General features: G+C 29.1%; 3 protein-coding genes across 3 annotated transcripts in view; 1 reads left to right on the top strand and 2 right to left on the bottom strand.

The window, feature by feature from the left end:
* LOC119678864 overlaps positions 1–22,527 on the top strand; it is a 25,008-nt gene extending 2,481 nt beyond the window's left edge. Inside the window, exons 2-5 of the mRNA XM_038090942.1 lie at positions 6,459–6,469; positions 10,998–11,029; positions 19,827–20,171; positions 22,124–22,527. Coding sequence (XP_037946870.1) covers positions 6,459–6,469; positions 10,998–11,029; positions 19,827–20,171; positions 22,124–22,499 — 764 coding nt within the window. The 3' untranslated portion in view covers positions 22,500–22,527. The remainder of the gene's footprint in view (positions 1–6,458; positions 6,470–10,997; positions 11,030–19,826; positions 20,172–22,123) is intronic.
* Positions 19,190–19,514, bottom strand: LOC119678876 (histone H4). Its single transcript, XM_038090956.1, has one exon. It carries the CDS (start codon positions 19,499–19,501, stop codon positions 19,190–19,192), a length of 312 nt encoding a protein of 103 aa, XP_037946884.1. The 5' UTR covers positions 19,502–19,514.
* On the bottom strand, positions 21,512–21,924 carry LOC119678872 (histone H2B-like). Its single transcript, XM_038090953.1, has one exon. The coding sequence runs from the start codon at positions 21,916–21,918 to the stop codon at positions 21,547–21,549; it is 372 nt and encodes a 123-aa protein (XP_037946881.1). The 5' UTR covers positions 21,919–21,924; the 3' UTR covers positions 21,512–21,546.
* Positions 22,528–22,608: the final 81 nt, after the last annotated feature.

Genomic DNA, 22,608 nt, shown 5'->3' with positions numbered 1-22,608 from the left:
AAGCTTTCTCAAACTTTATTCAAAGCACAATTCCTTCCAATGACAAATGTACAATTACTTGTAGCAAGCAACAGCCCATATGGAAATCGGAATACTCCCATATGCAATAATAAAATCGTACTGATAATACTGTATTACTCAGCAACTAATATATAATTCGTCTCTCAAAAGATTAAAAAAAATGTTTAGCATGGAAATATTAAAATTAAGATTTACTAATAAATTATAAAGCCCACTTTTATTTATAAAACCCTTTGAAGAATATACTATACATTTATGACTCTATATATAAATAAAATACAACTAAGAGTAACATGAACTATATATTGAGTATGATATTGTAACCTATGAAAGCTAGATAACAATTGGATGACGATAACTAAATAGACAAGGAGAAGATTGCTTGTTAGAGAGTATGATGGAAGCTGAATAGAATGAAAAATATAACACATTTAAAGATAACATAACTTAGCGATAATAGAATAAAATGGAAATAAATACTTGAAACCTGTGAAAACTATTGGTTAAGATAATGAAATGTCTGTAACCAGTATGGATAACAATAGTTATGTGAAAGAGATGCTTTCAATTTTGTCAAGAATTTTAAATCAATATCTTACTCTTAAAATAATATAATGTTTTAATCGAAAATTTTACTTTCGAGGCAAATAAGATTAGAAAAGTTAATAAATGAATAATAATGTTAAATGGAAAAGCCAACCCACATGCAAAAAATTCAGGAAGAATATAAAAATATTTTTCAAATAAAATTTTTAATTTTTTCGCTGCGCTGATCCGCATTAAAAGTACATAAAATTGCATATTTGCAAACTTTCCTTTGGCGAAAAGTGAACGAAACTTGTTATTTCGGAAAATTAAGCAAAACCAATTTAATTTTTTATCTGAAATTAATTGTTATGTCGTAAATTCAGGCTCACTAAGGTTGACAGTCAGCGCAATTTTCCATCGACAGAGCGCAGTGGGTAGGCGCTGAGCAAATAACTGAAATATGTAATCCACACTTTGTGGAACCTCAAGTCTGTTGAGCCTTACAACGCATGTGAAGAAGTTATATTAGTTCTGTAAACTTTTCAAATAAAGCTATTCTTCGATTTATTAACAAATAATAATACTTTTGGCGGATTATGTAGTATCATTCTAAATAATGTAGCAGGATCGGAAGAAAATTCTAAAATAAAAATGCTGAAAATTTTGTCTTCATAATTAAATTGTTTGAAAATATAATCTGAACTGAGTAGATCAATTTTATTGTGTAGATCGCATAAATTAATCGGGAAGTAATTATTTTCTGCAATTTTTATTCAGCCAACGAAATTAGTAGGCTGTGGGTGATTCACTGTAATGGGCTTTGTTTCTGCCATTAGAAATGTTTGCGTTTATAAAAAGGACGGTAAAATGTTATTTATTGAGCCATTAGACTTTTAAAATTGAGAGCATAAAATTTAATTCAGTTTTAATTTACGTTAATTAAATATTTAAATTATGTATGTTTTAAAAGTTCATAAATATATTTAGTTGTAATTATAAACATTGCTTAATTGCTTAAATATTGTCATACCTATGTGGGAAGAAAATTCATTTTCAGATGCAGATATATATTTATTTGCTATTATCATGAAATAATACAGTGGTGGCAATAATAGTTAAATTAATTTTTAAATTGAAAAATACATCATTGTTTATATATTATAGAATATATTATACATAATATATGAATTTCACATTATTTAAAATGAATGTTATAGCAAAGTAGTTTCTTGTGTTAATCTAAACATCGGCAACTTTATTACCTACAGATAGTTAGTGTTACGAAACAATGAACCATGTACTGAAGTTTATGGAAGAAGAAACATTTTTATGAGATATTACTATATGTAAAAGTAAGTTCTTGAAGAATAAGTGTATAGCACTTGCATATATTAAAGAATTGAAGCACTGAAATTCCAACAATTTAAATCTTAAATGCTGAATATAAAATTTTTTCTTTAAAAACTCTCTTAATGAGTTCGTAGGATGTGAAATAAACAACACTATGATTAAAAAATCCATAAGAGGTTTAGAAAGTGACAACCTTCCAAGTGACGCTATTATCTATAATAGAAAATTCTTAGTTTTGTGAATTTATAAACCACACCTTTCTCATGTGAAAAATACTTCAATATCTGCTATATCAGGATCAGCTATTTATCGGTGAGTTACTGAGATTAGATATAACCGCTAAAGCTAAATACTCTAGAGGCCAGAATTTAATGCTCACTTCAGAAAGCAATAAAAAAAATATAAAATTACATTTGTCGATCAGTTACTGAGTTCGGGTTTAACCGCTTACTCGGAATACTCTAAAGACCCGAATTCAATGCTCACTTCAGGAAACAATAAAAATAATTACATCGTACAATGCAAAACAAAAGTTCGCTGAGATAGCTGATTCCATAATATAATTTTCAATAAATAATGATAGTCAAGGAGATCTAAAAATGGGTACCACGTTTACGCACAGTAGATCACAAACAGAAGAGTTTCTAGCGCAGTTTAAAGGTATACATGATTTATAAAGAAACTAGATACTTTAGCATCGGTATGTGAGAATAAAGAAATTATACCTTTATCGCCAAATCTAAAATCTTTGTGAATTATTAGATTGATATGTATCTTAAAGCAGACTATATCTCTGAGTAATTGTGTAAGTAAAGTAGTAATTTTATATTGCAGTTGAGAGACAATTAATATTTTCTTCGAAATCAAAATGTATTGATTTCAAGATTTTTACAAGTTTATATATATAAATATATTATATCTCTTAATATTATTTCATTATTTAAATTTTGTATTGATTAAAATTGCTCTACAACAACAATTCTTTGTCAACGTTTCTTTATTTTACTGATTTATTTATGTAATTTGTAAGTGGGTAACCTTGAGAGAAGATTAAATATATACATAAGACAAATAAAATAATTACAGTTAAAACAAAAATTTGTTAAATTTCTGTAGTAATAAATGTGAGAAATAAAATGCATTAAAATGTTAATAAAAGTATAAATGGAGGAGACTTGCTAAATGTGCATATAAGGCAACTTCATTTCGGCTTAATTGGCGCAGCGTGTGGTCATAAATTGTTAACTCTGCCAGTATTTAATTTTAAGTATTTTTTTTTCAATTTTTTTTTTGTTTTAAAGTCTTTAACATTTTTACACTTTTTATGAATTGGCAATGTAAACGTAATTATTTACGCAGATAACTTTTAATTTAATAAACACGTTTTTTGTAGTTATTTGCTTAAGTTTATCAATACGCATTTTTTGCACTGAGTTTTGTAAAAAGTTCAAGGCTTCGATGTGGAAAAAGTTGAACTCATTTTGATAATTTTTGCATAATTTTTAAGTAAACAGTTAAAAAAAACAAACAATTTGAGACAAACCAGCACATAAAAAATACTCAAAAGTGCAGTGAAAAAAATTAATGTCACTTGTGAGTGACAGGCCTGCAAGGATGAATTTTGAGAAATGCCCTGCAAGTAATTCGATATCCAAAGAATGTGGTTTAATCGTTTATACAGGCAAAACTTTGTAACCGACAAGTAAAGTTATGTAAAAGAAATAAATGCTTAAATATATCGATATAACTAAAAAAAAAATCAATTTTTATAACAAAATTATAGTAAATGGAAGACAAATTAAAATTCAAAACTAAAAAAACTAAAATTTAAATCAACAATAAAATATAGGAGAAGTTCTACTAAATAAACTAAAATATAGATAAGAATTAATATAACAAAGTACGAACTTTCGCTAGAATGTAGCAGCACGGTCATGGCAGTTCAACGAACTAACACTAACTGAACACAACAAACTCCACAATATTATCTGTTAAAGTTTTCCAAACATCAGAAAGGAATATGGATATCCCACCCAGTAACCTTTCTCGAACTAGAACAAAACCAGATGATCTCAAGAAATGTGATAAGAAGTCTTATCTGCCACCAAGCAGAGCTTAAATTTTGTCTCATCAGTGAAACCCATATTATTGAAACGACAATGCATGCTATAGTAATTCGTCAGATAAGCTACTACCAGCCTTAACGGAGAGAGAAGATACGCGTTTAATATAGTAGTATGGATATACCAGCTCTGGTGTATATCCAGTCTGGTGAATATATTGACTGTATTGCCAAATAGCGATTATTTTCTAATATAATCAATCATTTTGTATTTATCTATATTGTGCACCAACTTATTTGACAATAGAACTGAAGTTTATCCAACTAAATTAAGTTAATCCGCCAAATTTTTCGAAAAAATCTTCCACAAGAATATTTTTTTAATTGGTACTTAATAGATTGTCCATAAATATTGGCGTTGAGGTCCTCGTTTATTTTATTTAAGAGTGCTACTTTCTCAATCTATAAAATCGGTAATAAGTACATCGAATTTTTTGTCGAAGAAAAATTCCATGTTCATAAGATCTTTCTTATCACAGATCTCAACGTCGTAAGCAGCCTACAAATAGAATTTTGATTGTATCAATTTTCTGTCTACAGAGTGTAGTCTAGCTACGCTAACATTCATTGAGGGATAATTACATTACAGACTTTATCACTTTTGCGGAACAGAAACTTATAGTGCCTGTCATGACAATACTTGCAAATATTTGCAGATTAATGCATTAATCCATGGTATCAATATGTTACGACTTGTTCTATCAAACAATAGCTGCATAGGATAGATTATGACTGGTTACTCTATAGTAGAGACAGAAGAGAATAATGGGATTGTTCAGGTTCCACTTCAGACATTTTAACATGTGTTCTTTTACATGTCGATTGGTTTTGGCAATAACGTTTTTCAAGTAAATGTCAGAGTTAAGATGTTTACTAGCATAATGTATAAATATTTCACCTCAGAAAATACGGAGACTCCGTGTCTGCGATAAGCAGGTCATGAATATAATAAACGTATTCAAAATATGTTTTATTAAATTAACATATTTTACTTTAATAAATAAATATTTTGGTGTAATCCACAAAAGCATTTTCGAAAAAAGTTTCAATTTTCTCTCAACTTCAAGATCAAATGTTGCAGGTTATTAGTTTTAAGTCATAATTTTTCCATATATGCGCAATGCTTATCTATTATGATAGCTTCATAAAAATAAAAAAAATTACAAAATCTTCAAATCCGAAAATAAATTTTTTACATCACACACAATTAATTTTATGACAGCATTAAAAGTGAAAACTGTTTGCACAAAATTACACTTTTGCTTTTAATTGGCTTATGTATTTTCTGTAGGTGTGTAAGCCTATTTTCTCTGAAAAAAAAATCATATATGACAGATCCATAAAAACATAAGTCTCCACAAGTCTTCAAACATAACCACAAAAAAAGCAAATAATAAATTACAGATATTTAAATTTTTATATTAATTTTGCATACAATCCGCAATTGGTTTGCGAGGGAATGGCAGTGAAACCTTAATATATGAAGGTGCCAAGGATAATAATTCAAAGTAAGTTGAACGCTTGGCAGTAAGATTTTAAGTCACCATTTAATTGAATTTATGTAAATTTTGTACAAAAACCTAAGTTGAAGGCTTTTTACTGAAGATATACAGCTGCGTTTACGACCTTGTCGCAGTATAAACTTTAAAGCATTTCAGTCAATAACAACGCAAGAGTTTGCATCTCTAAAAGTATCTACTAGACATGAACACTATTTCTTTTTGCATATCTTTCAAATCTATAAAAGCGAATTGTAATATTTTATCTGCTTAAATTTTATTCACATAATTTTTATATTATTCATTTCTTACTCAAATTGAATGTACTTAATTCTTTCACTTGTCAATCACAGCCTTTATCAGATTGGCAACGCTTACAGAGAGTTAGAGTAGAAATTTATATGAAATTATATTTTCTTTTATTTATTGCTCATATATAATAAATCAGACTATAAATGTCTTGATTTCTGTATTCTATTAAATTGATACGTTGATTGATATAATAGAATCGCAATTAAATTAAATTAAAATTTTATTACTATTTCATGGATGATGTATATAAATGATATGATATACGAGTATACATATTTCTAAAAGGCTTTATTAAGCGATGTAATCTATCATGAATAACATCCAAGTTTATAAAAAATTCTTAAAATTCGTATCTATACTAGTAATAATTAAAAGATTTTATAATAATAATTGTTACTGAAAAACAAAACTATTTGAAGTATGAATAATAAACAAACGGGTGATTGAAAGGTGGGAAATTATTATGCTTATTATATTCAAATTAAAGTTTTAAAATTTTAATTACTGCATTAAATGTAATGACATAACAAAATAGTATCCAAGAAGGAAAATATCGAAGTATGTGGACTTTTATGAAGGCACTTAATAATAAACATGAACACATATCACATAACATAGTATTTAAGGTAGGCTTCCAGTAATTACGACTTCATTAATCAATCAATCAACTACTATATTACTGAATTAAATAGGTACATAATAAGTATTTAAATTAAAGATATCTAACAAATTTTTATATAATTATTAAATACTAAAGTTGGTTAGTTAATGATTTATAATTGTTATTCATCATTATAAACACAGAGTCAATAAGCATAAATATATCATTATGATCACCATAATAAAACAACTACATTTTCAACTAAAACCGTTCATGGAGTCTTAATACACATTATAATTCGCATATAAAACCGATAGCGCAATAAACTTAACATCAGAAAAGTGCTGGTAATGTAAAGCTAGACCCAATATCAATATTGGGATATTATGGAATATTTTATTCCATATCTTCTTTCAGTATTTTATAAACTACCTACTTATCTTTGTGTCTAGGTTAGGTTAGAGTGGCAGCCTTCAATCTAAGAAAGCTTAAATAATGGCCCATTGTCTTACCACATGAATAGCATTGGTTTGTACATAGACTAGAAGATCAATATACGACCAATGCCAAAAAATGCAACGACTCCCCTAATACGTAAAAGTAAGGCAAGCTGACAGTTTTATGAATCTGGCTAAGTCCCTAATATTGCAGGATGACAGCTCAGTTAGATCAGTAAGTAAAGGGCCTCCAAGATTTTTGGTCTTCTCCTAGCTAAAAATGTGCACTGATCAATGAGATGAAACACAGTTTCCTCCTCGTTTTCAGAGCTACAGATACGACAAAGGTCATTATAGGGAAGACCAAATCTCATAGCATGCCTCTGTATTATGCAGTAGTCCCTTAGCATCGATATCGGCGTTTTCTACAAATAAAAATTTCTTTCCGTTAGAGTTTTTAGCACTTCTTTTTATTGGTTATATTGAAAATATGATCTTTCTCATACATTTCATTTCTTTTTCAGACTGAGGTATCAACTATTTATTTATATTTATCGTACTTTATACCTAACTCTTTGCACGAAGATATGCTTGCAGTTTTCAAAAGAATTGTATGTTATTGAGTACGTTGGTGTCTATAACTTTCTCAAGTTTATATACTATATTATTTTATTAATATTATTTTTATTATATATTGATTATATATTGATTGTTGTTTCATTGAATCCTGATTTTAACCAAACAATTTTAGTGAATAAGTGTGTTTTTTGATCAAATTTCTCCAAATATATATGAAGTCTGAATATATAAACTCAGACTTTATTTTTCAAATAGATGACCTGATTTATTTCTAATACTTTTTTTATAAATTTTTTTAATTAAAATGTAATTTAGAATTATCTGTGCAGTGTATTGAGATCAATATTTTGGTAGTTATCTGACAAATTAATTAACTTATTTATTTAGTTCAATTTTTTTTGAAGCTATAAAGTGCTGTTTGAAAATTACCTTATCTTTACAATATAAGATTAGTAGATAGATTAGATAAGATATAATTTAATGAATGTAAATTAAAATAAATGATTTAACTTTATTATGATTTTTACTCTTTGATTAGTTAGAAATGCTATATATTGAAAAAAAGAAAAATGTGTTTATAATGCACTGTAAATTAATTTCATTGCAAGTAAATCGTATCAAATTTGCAAATGCGCGCATTAACAGGCCTCAATTTGTACTGATAAAAAGCGGATCAAGCCACTGGCAGGCAAACATTACTCAACGAAGGCCTACCACTAGCAGTCATCATTCGAAATGAGCTAATGTGGATGAAATGTCCAATCATCAATGAAAGTTATCACGGCATCTGCATCAACATCAGCTTCAGCATCAGCACATCAAATTGGCTTTGAAGCAATTGCAATTCGCTGCATACGAGTACATGAAAGTGTTTTACATCGATTGCTGGCCGTAATAAAATGCAAAATAAAAAATGTTTCTATTAAAAATTTAATTAAATTTTAAAACCATAAAAAATGTGTTTTTCTATGCATAAATTTGCATTTCAATAAGTTTTGCAGACATTTTACTTTTTAGCACTTTCCTTGGCAGCAATCCGAAACATGAAACATGGCCTGCCATGCAATAAAACAATTTGATTTGTTTTTGCTAAACTGCTGATTTGCTGCATCTTGCAACGCGCTCCTTGGTAATCTGGCAGATACAAGTGGTACGGGGTTATCTGCTAACAACAAAACATAATTAATACAAGTTTAATTCGCAGCGATGATTTAATAAAAATTTTATTTTCAATTTACTCTCAATCCTTTCCATTCAAATTACGATTCATGTCTGTGAAATTCGCATTTTGCCTCAATTTTGCAGCAATTTGGATGTAATTTTTATATCCAGATTATTGCATTGTTTTTCTTTTCGTTTTTGTTACGTTAATGAACGCTAAATTATTTAACACTTTTCCCGACATGTTCATTTCGTTGAAATTTGCTGGATTGTTACAATTGCACTCCATCAAATGTTGCTGAACTTCAAAAATATTTACAATTTATTACTCGCATTTAGGCTTTTTCAAATGGTAATAACATTTTTATTTTTTAAATATTTTTTAATCTAAATCTTAAGAGCATATATATATTGAAGAAAATCATTTTTTTAAATTTAAAGAATATTTTTTATTTAGGCGAACAGTTCATCTTCTATTTAATTCCAAATACTACAAAATAAAATGATTTTGGACACAAAAGCAAGGAAGATCCATTTTATGGAACTTTAGTTCTATACTAGCTAGGAATTTTCGTGTTTTTGCTATGATTCTTAAGGATTTCAATACTGACTCTATTGGTCTCCTCCTTCAATATTTCTGCATTTGTTAAGCATTTATACTAAATTCATGCCTCCATAGGTTCAGTTGCATCTTTAATACTCGCAACTTGTACAAGTATTATCACGTTTGGAAACAAAAACTCATCTAAATAGAAGAGGTAGCTCCTAACTTATCAGATAGTTCTTGCAAACATATTATGGACACAAGTCTTCTAAAACTAAGCTTCTAATAGACGGCTTAAGCTTGTAATAGACTATGTTGTTTGTTTGGTTAGCTGAAGTGCGATTAGCACTTTCGTATCGTATTGTTACCACATCTTTATTACCAACAAATTTTACAGTTGTTTGAGCAATTGCTGTAGTTTTTTTATATTAACTCCCGTTAGCACTTCCCAATTGTAGAAGAACAGTTTGCCTAACGTAGCTGTTCTCTTTCTTCAAATGTCATGATAAATACAAAAAATGCAAAAAACAATTTTCTTTTCCTCCGGTTGACTGCGGCTGTGATAGTTGGACACCAATATTGTGAAGGATTCCTATTTTGGCAACCTGCTTTCCTACAGGCAGAAGATAGTGATTACTCCAGCAACTCTGGAAACATTTCTTCTATTTCTATTGTTTGCTTCCATTTATATTCAAGACAAAGTAACCTACTCGTCTTGCACGTTAAAAGACTTTTCCATCTGCAACCCGCTATTTGGATATATTTAGTTTAAGTGACTTATTGACTATGTTTAGTGGCTTACACACTGGTTCCACCAGAATTTTTGATTGATAAATGCCTTTCTCTCCAGTTTATCCACCTATTTGTGGGTAAATCTCTATATTTCGATACTATTGGACCCAAATTAAAGAAACATTATGCAGTTCGCTTGAATTGGTTAAGTTCCTTATACTTGTCTACGAAAATATTTGCGAAAACTTCATTTATGGCAAAAAAGATTTAAAAATTTGAGGAAAACAAAAAAGCCACTCAGATGCTTATATTATAAACAATTCAATATTATAAACAACTGAAGAAAATGTACCGGGAACGTGTTTTAAAACGACTTAAAGTGACAACAAGAATTGATAAATAAATTTCGCTTTGATATTGAAATTTTAAATATTTTAAAATTTTAAATTAGATATATTATTTTTCAAGAGAAATATAATATATATATACATATATATATTATAGAAATATAATAGAAATATTTCAGATATATTATCAGATATATTATATGTATTTGTAAAAAATATAAATGGCTACTCACACGACTAAAGACTGTTAGATTAATCTAAAAATATTCGATTGGACACCAAAATTTGATAAAGAGTAAATCTAAATTGAAACCAAACAAAACACCATAAGTGGCTATTTGATTAAAAATAGTTTTTTATGTAACAGTTTTTAGGATATAACGAAAAAAAAGATAAACTGCATGTTTTTCTCACGCGTACTTATTTACTTCCTACAGTTCAAGTTTAGAGTTGTAAAGATAATAAACTGTCTTATAAAAATTCTGGTAAGCCGTGAGCTATATATACTTTAAATTACCTATAAAGGGTTTTTAATGAATTTGGTTGCGTCTATAATTATTACACACATCTTCGGTATTTACATATAACATTCCTTTTCAGTTAGATTATTTTCAACATGAAATTCCATGTACAGACTTATTTATAATAAAAACATATCCTGCAATGGTTTTTTATGGACGCTATAGATAAAATAAACTAATCTCTTCCATATTCCAAATTTGTTTTTATTGTTTTTGAGTTTGCATGTATGCTTTTTGAAATAGACCTTGATCATTTGTCGCCTTGGCCGAAATAGAACTCCCATATCCCATAACTGTCATATCAAACTTAAATATTAAGGTTGGACTAATGACTAAGTTCCTTTTTCTTTTATGACAAACTTTTGGCAGCGCTAACAAAACTGTTAATTAATTACAAATTTTTTACATGATTATTTTCAAACATATTAAACGGAATATATTATTATAATTCTGAAATATTCTTAATAAGCCCACTTTTTTCTGTTCGTGGTACCTAGATAATTGCCTATTCATTGAACTAAAATTAGCATATTTTTTAAAATGGGAGCATGGTATTTACATTATAATTATCATTGTTATGGTACGCATAAATTTTATTTATGCGAATAAAAATACTAACTATAAGTAATAATTTTTCATTAATTAAGTGATTATATAAAAATTATCATCGCACCAGTTTCATATAAATAGTACTCATTTAGTTCGTTAATACAATTTAATTTTATTTTGTCATGAAGCTGTTTGGAGTTTATTTTTGCATACAATTCGTGTTTCTCGGTAAGAAAATTTAAAAATGTTTCTAAATCAAAGTTTTAATCTGACTTTCACAGAATTCACATTAACCCAGAAAACAGAGTTTACAAAGCACATCATATATGATCTGTATACTAGCTCCAATCCAAAAAATCCTCAAGTCATAAAATTGTATGATTATTTTTCCATCAAAAAGTCAAATTACAACACACGACTCAGAACAAAGTAAGTTAAAATCCTTTTAGAAGTATATCTTTATTATAATCTATATTATCTATATTGTAGGATTATGATACATGGGTGGATCCCAGATTTTGACAAAAGATATACTTATGTTGTGCGAGACGCATATTTGGGGATTAACAACTTAAACTTTATTGAAGTTAATTGGACCTATTATTCAAGACTAGACTATCCTGTGGTAATTAAATTATTACCCAGAATAGGAGAGGAAATAGCAAAATTAGTTGATTATTTAAATGTAAAGTTTAAACTTGATTTTGATGAAGTCATACTGATTGGGCATAGTATGGGTGCACATGTGGCAGGTTTTACTGGGAAATATGTGAAACGTGGAAAAATAGCCGGTATTGTTGGATTGGATGCTACACGTCCTCTTATTACTTATAATATTCCTGGCACGCATTTAGAAGCCACTGATGCTAAGTATGTTGAAACACTACATGTTACAACCTTCAGGGGCACATTAATGCCTATTGGAAATGTTTCTTTTTATCCCAACTGGGGGAGAAAACTACCAGGTTGCAATGAAGGTGATATTGATTATTGTTCTCATGAAAAAGCACCGGCACTTTATGCAGCAGCCGTAGGAGGTTACCCACTTGGACCATATTATAAATGCATGTCGTTTGAAAATATTGTAGAAAAAAGCGATTGTAATGAATTAGCTGTTAATGCTAAAATCGGTGATCCATTAGACATTGAACAAGTTATGGGTATATATTATTTGGAAATAAAAGATGGTGACATTTAGTTATATATTCCATTTAATATATAAGTTTGTTATGCCACAATACAACACTTCACGTTAAGTATAACAGATAAGTACAACTAACAAACTAATTAGGCTATTAACAATGTACCATACTTAAAATGAAGTGTTATCATTTATTAATCCTAATTAAATAGCAGTGTTTGAGTATAGCTTTAGTATTTAGCTTAAGTATTTATCCTATTCAGGTAAAACACGTATATGACGCGATAGGTGTCGAATGATGAATGAATGCTATGAGCTCGAAATAAAAGAACAATCCACTATTTCGATCTTCCAGTGAGTAGAAACTAGCAAAAGTCCGCGAACGGAGTAAATCCAAATGGTCACATGTTTTTCAGAAAAGCCGGTAATGTTGCAACTGTACCACTTGTACAACATAGAACGGTGGTATACAACCATTTGTTTACCGGAAGTCTTTGGATAATTGACCAAAGCCAACCGTCGAAGGAAAATTATACTCCACCACGAGAATGCGGGCTCACAAACGTCAGCACAAACAAAATTGTTTTTGAGTACTCAAAACGTCAAATTATAGAGATTCGTCATTCTTTCTAAGCTTAATTTATAATAATGCAATTTATAATTTGATGATGAATTTAAATGTATCAACGTATATAATGAACTTTGCAGTTGTCTTATATTTACTTCCGTAATATTTATTATTACAAATTTATATACCAACACTGGTATTATGATTTTAATTCAAATGCTTAATTAAGAATAAGTGATCAAAAATTTTATCTTATAATCAATATATTATCTATATAAGTTATCTTAAAATTACGTTTAAAATAAATAATAAAACATTTTAATAATTAAGTTAGGTAAGTGTTTTCAATCTCTAAAATGTGATATTACAGTTGTTTGCTTCAGTCAATTACTATTAATTTTTCACTAATATTACTCCATATATACAATCATTTAAAGCGTATTAATTAATCAAGTTCATTTTATTAAATAATAAAAAATAATTTGATTTGATTGAAGTGATAAAAGAGAATATACGATTTTTACTCGTATATACCATAATTAATAGCTCAAATAAAATAAAAAAATTATATAGAATTTGAGCCATTTTTGTATCCGACTTTACAATTGCAGCAGATCGAAATGACTTAGCCCAACCCAAAGTTAAAGTTACAGTCTTTTAAGTCTTGCAGCCAATGTGAGTTCATAGAAAGGAAAAATGGATTGCAAAAAATCATTTATGATAAGAATCTTAATAGAATAGCAAGCCACTCAGTATGAATTAGGCTTAATGGCAGTTTTAGACAATATATGAGTTAACGATTTTATGTGTTGCAATATTTGCGTAAATTAAATTGCCTTTTGCTAACAAGCTTTTATGCTCCAGTCGCAGCAACAAAATAATAAATGTAATCCGAGAACTCCTGCAGAGACAAGCCAAGAAGGCCAGAGACAATGAGTCGACATGGAGAACGTATGTAAAAGCACAAACCACATTCAGATCTCATTAGTGATAAATGCCTATGCCTAAGAAAGCATCCATAAAATATGCAGAGAGGTGGCAAAGCGTTGCTTGGCATTCATAATTGTAGGAGTTTGTGATGAAGTTACAGAAATTGGTTTTGTTATAGATAATATTTATTATTTCTGTAATAGTAAATGGAATTGTCGAAACCTTTTATTAAATGTTTAGATAAATTTTCTTTCTCTAAATTTGAAGATTTTGCCTTAATTAAAATGTATAATATAATATATGTTTTGTTATGCTTTATAGACTTGATGTTTCTAAGTGTAAAAATTTTCTTAAAAAAATTATCTGAATTGTGAATAATATTGGCAATTAATTTATTTTTTTCACCTTCATTTTTATATCCAGACTGATCTCCCAACATTAAGGGAATGCCAGTATGTATACGAAGAACTACAAATATCACAATTAAAGTTAAGCTAAGATCAAAAAGGAATGGTGAATGTTTAAATGCCGAATAATATACAAAAGTTCAAATGGTGCATTCAACTGTAACGGATTTTTCAATCAGCACACAGAAACAGCAACAGTTGCTGTAGCAGTAGCAGCAGCAGCAGCGGCAGTAACAATTGTTTCATATAATTTTCAATATAATTTAATTTTTTTTTTTCGTTGTGGTTTTGCTCACTTCAATCTGATATCTAAATTTGTAAATGTAATGGTGATTGTGGCGAATTTCGCAAGCATAATAACATTTGGGTATGAAGATTTTTCATTGAGCCGGTAATGCTTAGTGCTCACTGCTTATCTATCTGACTTCATGCCTGGCAGTGATTAAGTTGTACGTCAATTCATAGTTGTGTCTTTATATCTTAATCATTGCCACTGCCACACAATCAACTTGACAGTGTATCTTTCCGTCTGTCAGCCTATTTGTTAGTCCATAATGCCGCTTACATATTAATCCATCTATCTATCAATTGGACTATCTCGGATTATTTGAGTTATGGTAATGACCGCACCTTTTCTGCTGCTGTTGTTCATCTATAAAAGTGGCATATGTTTTGGCATTTGTCAGATAAATTGAAACACATTTATAAGCTCGATAAGACTTTATAGGCATTTCAATGTTGGTAATTTGTTTTTCTACTTCAATTAGATTTTGATTAAATAAAATTCGTTCTAGCACTAAGCTAAATAGTAAAACAAGTATGACTAATAAATTAATGTTTTTAATTTAAATGTAAAATTTAAAAGTAGATCAAAATTTAATTTCAAATTTATTAATCATAATTTTGCACATTTAAAGAAGTTTTAATATATTATAGAATAACTATGTTTTAATAAAAATAAATTTTATTTTTATTTTTTACGTTGGCGCAGTGATAATTCGTATAATAAACTATTATTTTTAATTTATCCACATTATAGATTACTAAATCTGCACGTACTAATCTTCGAAAGGCTAAGTCAGTACAATTGCATTTGTAACAACAATATGCAGTTATCTACAGCTTTATATTGCGTGAGACCTTAACTCACTTAAATTACCTCTTAACAATGAATAGGGAAGTCATTTCATTCGCCCCTTACAAATCCTCAAATATAAGGAAGCGTTATGGGCATCTGAATGCCATGTTCGTTATTTCGTCTTCTTTAATTTTTTTACATAGTATTAACTTAACTTAATCATGCCTAAAAGCATGATTTATCTTTTGGCCGACACAATTGCATCAGTATTTCAAAAATGACACAAAAATGAATATATACAAATTTTAGTTAAATGTATAATTCTTGGAAAAATTTTTCACTTTTTTTAATTTTAATGGAAAAAAAAGTTAACTTCGAAAGTTAAAACGTTTCTGATCTTTCAGAACTTATTCAATAATAAAGTAATTATATTTTGTGAACATTTTTATATATACAGTGACACCACCTAGCGGCAAGTACATGCCATTTTGTAGATCTTTTAGCATACTGATGAGTTGTGAAAATCCTAATTGAAGAATATTACAAGTTTAAAAAAAAATGATAAGCACATCATGATTCTTGTGAAATATGAAAGGGCATTCATATTGAGTTAAAAACAGAAAAATTAAAAAATATGTAAAAAGTAAGTGCATTAGTCCTCACTAGACCATATAGAAAAGCCGTAAGCTAATTTTAAAACTGAATGAATGTGTAGTAATTTTAGTGTAATTGCCAATAAGGGCATTTTTATTACGTTGAAACCAAAAATAGTAAAAAAAATATATAAAAAACCAGTTCGCTGATATTATCCTAAATTCGTTATTATGTGTACAAAAGCCATAGAGCACTTTTAAGACATTTGAAATATTTATTTCAATATAACTAGATAACCTAACATTAAAATTAGTATATAAAATATTATTTTCTCGCAAGCATGACTAAATGAGCTGCTGAACCTATAGATATAGTAATGTTGAAGCCACAAACGACTATGATCTTCAAAGTCTTACCATTATCGCTTCTGGAAAACCATATTATACTCATAAAAAATCCCAAAACTACAATTAATTAATTATTAATTAAAGTAAATTTCTATTTTGTTTTTGTACAAAATACAGACAACTTTCAAAATTTTTAGTAACATTCTGGGAATATTAAAGATTATCTCATCACAAACGATTTGTTACTTTCAATTAAATTTTATTCAAGTAAATTTTAAATTCGGTAAGGCAATTAGTATAATGAATATAAAACAATTATAAATAAATTAAATTAATTTTTTGAAACAGTCCAACCGAATTTATTAGCAGTTCGGTGCGAACTCATAAGAGTGCAAATTTTTTAAAATTAGTGTTCAGTAATTTCAGAAAACATAAAACTTCAATAAAAGTTGCATGTACTTTTGCCGATCGTGTAAGATGTTTGATTGATCATAAATACAGGTTGCATAATAAAATTGAATTTGTTTTAATTAAAAACAATTCGACACAAGAAAAATAAGAGTTTCGATCTTAGACGACCACAGATTTGCGCTACATTGTGTTAAGGAAAACTAAAGTTCGTGTAATATATTCAAAAAAATATTTTAAATTTAGAATCAAATATTGAATAGTATAAAAAATTAATTTATATATATTTTATTTATTCACACATAATTTTTATGTATTAAACAATTCTTAATTATTTGTCATACCTTGTAGCGTGTATCTTAAGTTGCTCTATGTAGCATATGAATTTTCTGTCGAATATTAAAAAAATATTAAATATTTTTAAATTTCTAGCGGAGATTGTATTTAGTACATTCAATGAAATAATCACTTTTAATTTTCAATTTTCATAAACACAGGTGAAAACTTAATTATGTAATAAAAAATTGCTGTGAACGAAATAAAAAAACAACTTCAACTTCACTGAAGTGTTACCGTTTCTGCCTTGTAACTTTACATTTGTGTTCATTTGAGCCTAAATAACAGCCAATTTACGTGTATCTTAGCTCGTTCCAGTGTTGAAAGTTGTAATTTAAGCGTTGAATTGTTGTTCACGGAAAAATCAGTATTTAATTATAGTACACACACCTGTCTGCATATAAATTAGCTCCTCTTTCCTGATTTGGAATATACCAGGAACTTTGTGTAAAAACTTATAATATGAAATCGAAGTGAAAGAAGGAAAAATTAACTGCATGTATAATACGAGTACATCATGTTGTGTAAATTAGTTTATAATAATTAGAGAGATAACGAAAAATGAAACAATTTTCTAGTAACTAATATGAATTTAATTATCAGCATTGCTAATAATGTCTAAACTTGTCATTATTGTCTCGCAACCATAATATTAAATGTTGTGATATTTATACCTTAGAATAGGAAATACGTATGTTCTTTCATATCAACATGTCAATACGCTTCGCAGTTCTTGAACTATTCTAATATGTATTAAGTTAATAAAAACAAATAGTACTCAGTGGTTTTTTTAGTTGTTACATAGTCTCGAACGTCAACAGTCCATGACACAGTATACCATTGCACATATCACTTTATGACACGAAATTAATATTCTGAATTAGGTCGTTAGTAATGCTGTTAACAGGATCTAAAACATGGATATTGAGACTGTTCGCATGGAGCTAAAACAATATATCATATATATTAACACGTAAATGCACATAAGAAAATTACTCACGTTCCATCTCCATTTCATTTCGGCTTATAGTTTCTTACTCAATTTTACGCACACACATTCGGCTTGGAAGTATATGTATGCATTGTAAATATAGTTCTTGAGTGTCCTTGGTATGCGTGTGAACTGTACTGGCAATTTTGTCAGTTACATTTTATTTAAATAAAAAATGAATGGTATAACAATGCAAGCCTTAAGTATTTTAGTTCACATACCAGTAGGTAGAAATTTTCCCGCCATAATTTAATCGGCTACCAAACGAATCAATAAGATGTGGTATATAATTTTAAAAGCATGTGTGTTATTAAAAAAATGTCTTTCTTTCTTTGAAACTTATATTCTGGGTGGTAGGAAACTGATATATTCTAAACAGAAGGAGAATACAAATTATGCTTGCAAAATACTCTTAATTTCCAAATTCTTTTACAATTTAATTCAATTGAGGAACACATTTAAATATTAAGTGATTGGGGTATAAATAGTATTTCATAGTATTTCAATAGTATTTCATATTTCATGAGATATCGGTTTTCAATGTTGTTTCATGCTAAATGTTGTCATGCTAAATCGTATTGAGAATGACAGTACAGAAAAAAAATTTTAAACAATTATTTGTATAATTATTATAATTATTGAAACTAAAAATTAACCGTTATTTAAATACGAAGACATAAAAGAAATAATTATAAGGAAATATTACATACAACTTTGTTATATTTACTTCTTTATTTATTTTTATTGAGATATATCTATTTAATAAATAATTGGTGAATTCTTAGATATTTCTACGTCTAAAACTAGTTTGATTAAAAGAATAATTTTGAATACCTACATTAAAACATGTTTCTTGAAAATCCAACTAAGAAAAATTTCCAAACTTTCTTACTTACATTCAACTTCAATTAATTTTTGTATTAAAATCTTAATATTTTAAGTCGATAAAAATATTTCTATAAATTACAGTCAAGTATGTGTTCAAATGAATTATTTATCTCAAAAATGAAAATATTCGGGTCCTGAAAAGGACCATTGGGCAATATAGTGTTAATAGTATTGCATTTTTAAACTAATATTATTTATTTAACCTCCGAAACCGTAGAGGGTACGACCTTGTCTCTTCAAAGCATATACAACATCCATGGCTGTAACAGTCTTCCTTTTGGCATGTTCTGTATATGTAACTGCATCACGGATCACATTTTCCAGAAATACCTTCAATACACCACGAGTTTCTTCGTAAATCAAACCAGAAATACGCTTAACTCCACCACGGCGGGCCAAACGTCTAATAGCTGGTTTCGTGATACCTTGGATGTTATCACGAAGAACTTTGCGATGACGCTTAGCACCACCTTTTCCCAAACCTTTACCACCTTTACCACGACCAGTCATTTTGAGTTTATAATTTTAGTACAGATAATACTTGTCTATTCAGACTTAAACAGTAAATAAATTCCACACTAGATACGCACAGTATTTATAGAAAAAATGAACAATAGAAAAAGGTTTGAGTGAAAATGCTTAAATACAACAAATTACTCAAAGGCACTCAAATAATTTAGGGTAGAAATAAACAATGTAAAGGATATGAAGGATATGAAGGACAATGACTGTTTGAACATGTGAACAGTTGAGATGGATCATAAGAGTTTGTTTTGAAATTTACTCTCTCAACATTTTTTCGTTAAATTAAATTTTATTTAACAATTTGTTTAATTATGGCTCGTACAAAGCAAACTGCTCGTAAATCGACTGGTGGTAAGGCACCACGTAAACAATTGGCTACTAAGGCCGCACGCAAAAGTGCGCCCGCAACTGGCGGTGTAAAAAAACCACATCGTTATCGTCCGGGAACTGTAGCTTTGCGTGAAATTCGTCGCTACCAAAAGAGTACAGAGCTCTTAATTCGCAAACTGCCATTCCAGCGTTTAGTCCGTGAAATTGCACAGGATTTCAAAACTGATTTACGTTTCCAGAGTTCTGCTGTAATGGCTCTGCAAGAAGCTAGCGAAGCATACTTGGTGGGACTTTTTGAAGACACTAACTTATGCGCTATTCATGCTAAACGCGTAACCATTATGCCAAAAGATATTCAATTGGCGAGACGTATTCGTGGAGAACGTGCTTAAGAAGCACTTTTAAAAAAATTTTTAAAAATCGGTCCTTTTCAGGACCAAAATTAATTAAAGAAAAGAGATAGTTAATAGTCATATTCAAATTGATAATACTCAGACGAAATGAATAAAAGCAATCGAAATTCTTTGTAATTTAACTTTTCGTTTATAGTATTTATATATGTTTGTAACACTGTATTTAAATTTCACACCTGGTTACTAGTATTAACCACAAGATCATAACGGGTAATTACTTGGGACCAAGTGGAGTTTGGGCATAAGATCGCCGATGTTATTGAAATTTAGTAGTTATTTTGCTTTGTTGCTTGTTCAAATTATTAACTTAATATAACAATTGAAGGACTTGTATTAAATTCTTATTACTATAAAGAGATGAAGTTTCACTTTTCACGCTGTGGCTTTCGATTAAGATCGACCAGTGGACACAGTACAAAGTTTTGAATTTATTTCATCTAATAGATAAATAGATTATAATAAAAAAAATTTTGAAAGATTACGTAAATGTGAGAACAGAAACAGCATATACTGACTTGAGAAGCTATCTAATAGTTTAAAGAGCTACATCCAAAAAAAAAACACAAATACCATGGATAATATAAAGTTATAGGCATACATGAAGAAGAGTAAATATGCTAATTTGATGATGAGGTTTAAGTAAGTAATTCAAACGGCTTTATTTTTCATATTTCGAATCCTGTCGATTTAGAATCAAATTTGGAAATGGAAAGCTTTTCATTTGTTAACGATGTCTTGTCAAAGTTGTCAAAACATTTAAAAACTCAAATATTTTACAAATACTCTGTTCTAATTTGATGATCTTCTGTTGAACTATTATAAACTCTGTCAGAACAATTCTTAATAATAACGAAACCAACCGACTTCTATTATCTGACAATAGATAAAAACTGCAATTTTGTTTAACATATATAGTTATAGGTCAGTGATGACACCATATACCTCGGTATCATTATTTCTAAATAAATTATTAGGTAAGGTTTTTTTTGAATATACCATATTGTTAATTTTTCTTTGAGAATTGTGACTCTCTGTATTTTAATTGAAACCTAATAACTATGCTATAATCAGAGTGAACTAAGTTCTCTAATTTTTTGGTTTTGATGATATTTTTTGTTCCGATACAAGTACTCAATGCAGTTTACTATTTCAATCGTTTTAGGAATGTTCTTTATTTGTGAAGTCTATACTAATAATTTTAAGATCAATTATCGACTTTAATTAAATATTTTTGTGGCCCTGAAAAGGACCGTTGGAGTTAATGTTGATTGTTCAATACAAAGAAATTTACTTGGAACTGGTATACTTAGTGACGGCTTTAGTACCTTCACTAACTGCGTGCTTAGCCAATTCTCCAGGAAGTAAAAGGCGAACTGCAGTCTGAATTTCCCGACTAGTAATTGTGGATCGTTTGTTATAGTGGGCCAAACGTGAAGCTTCAGCAGCAATGCGTTCGAATATATCATTCACAAAGCTGTTCATGATGCTCATAGCCTTGGATGAAATACCAGTATCAGGATGAACTTGCTTCAATACTTTATAAATGTAAATAGCATAACTTTCCTTCCTCCTGCGCTTCTTCTTCTTATCGTTCTTAGTTATATTCTTCTGAGCCTTTCCGTCCTTCTTGACCGCTTTTCCGCTAGTTTTTGGTGGCATGATTTCAAATGTAAATTTTCAAATTTTCAATTTTTCGAATTCTCAAATTTGAACTACCCTCGCTCAGAATTTAAGTATTTTTAAAACAGAAATTTCAAGAAATTCTCTCTTCACATTAGGGGATGAAAAAGGTATAAATTCTTGGTGTTTGCCTGTTTTCAACTTAGATCACGTAGATCAACTTAACAATCAAATACTATTGAAATATGTCTGGTCGTGGTAAAGGAGGTAAAGTTAAGGGCAAGGCAAAGTCTCGCTCAAATCGTGCTGGATTACAATTTCCAGTTGGTCGTATTCATCGATTGTTGCGTAAAGGCAATTATGCTGAACGCGTTGGTGCCGGCGCTCCCGTCTACTTAGCTGCTGTAATGGAATATTTGGCAGCTGAAGTTCTTGAATTGGCTGGCAATGCAGCACGCGATAATAAGAAGACAAGAATCATACCCCGTCATTTACAATTGGCCATCCGTAATGACGAAGAATTAAACAAATTGTTGTCTGGTGTTACAATCGCACAAGGTGGTGTATTACCAAACATCCAAGCTGTACTTTTGCCTAAGAAAACAGAAAAGAAGGCTTAAACTATATCTTACAACACTATTTCTTTCGAAATTTTCGAACAACAACCGTCCTTTTCAGGACGATCAATTTAATTAATTAAAGAAAACATATTTCATTTCAAACAATTAT

Source organism: Teleopsis dalmanni, chromosome 2 (assembly GCF_002237135.1).
Source record: "Teleopsis dalmanni isolate 2A chromosome 2, ASM223713v2, whole genome shotgun sequence".
In the NCBI taxonomy this organism is placed as follows: Eukaryota; Metazoa; Arthropoda; class Insecta; order Diptera; family Diopsidae; genus Teleopsis; species Teleopsis dalmanni.
Note: the sequence above shows the minus strand (reverse complement) of the source record. Positions and strands in the feature narration are given on the sequence as shown.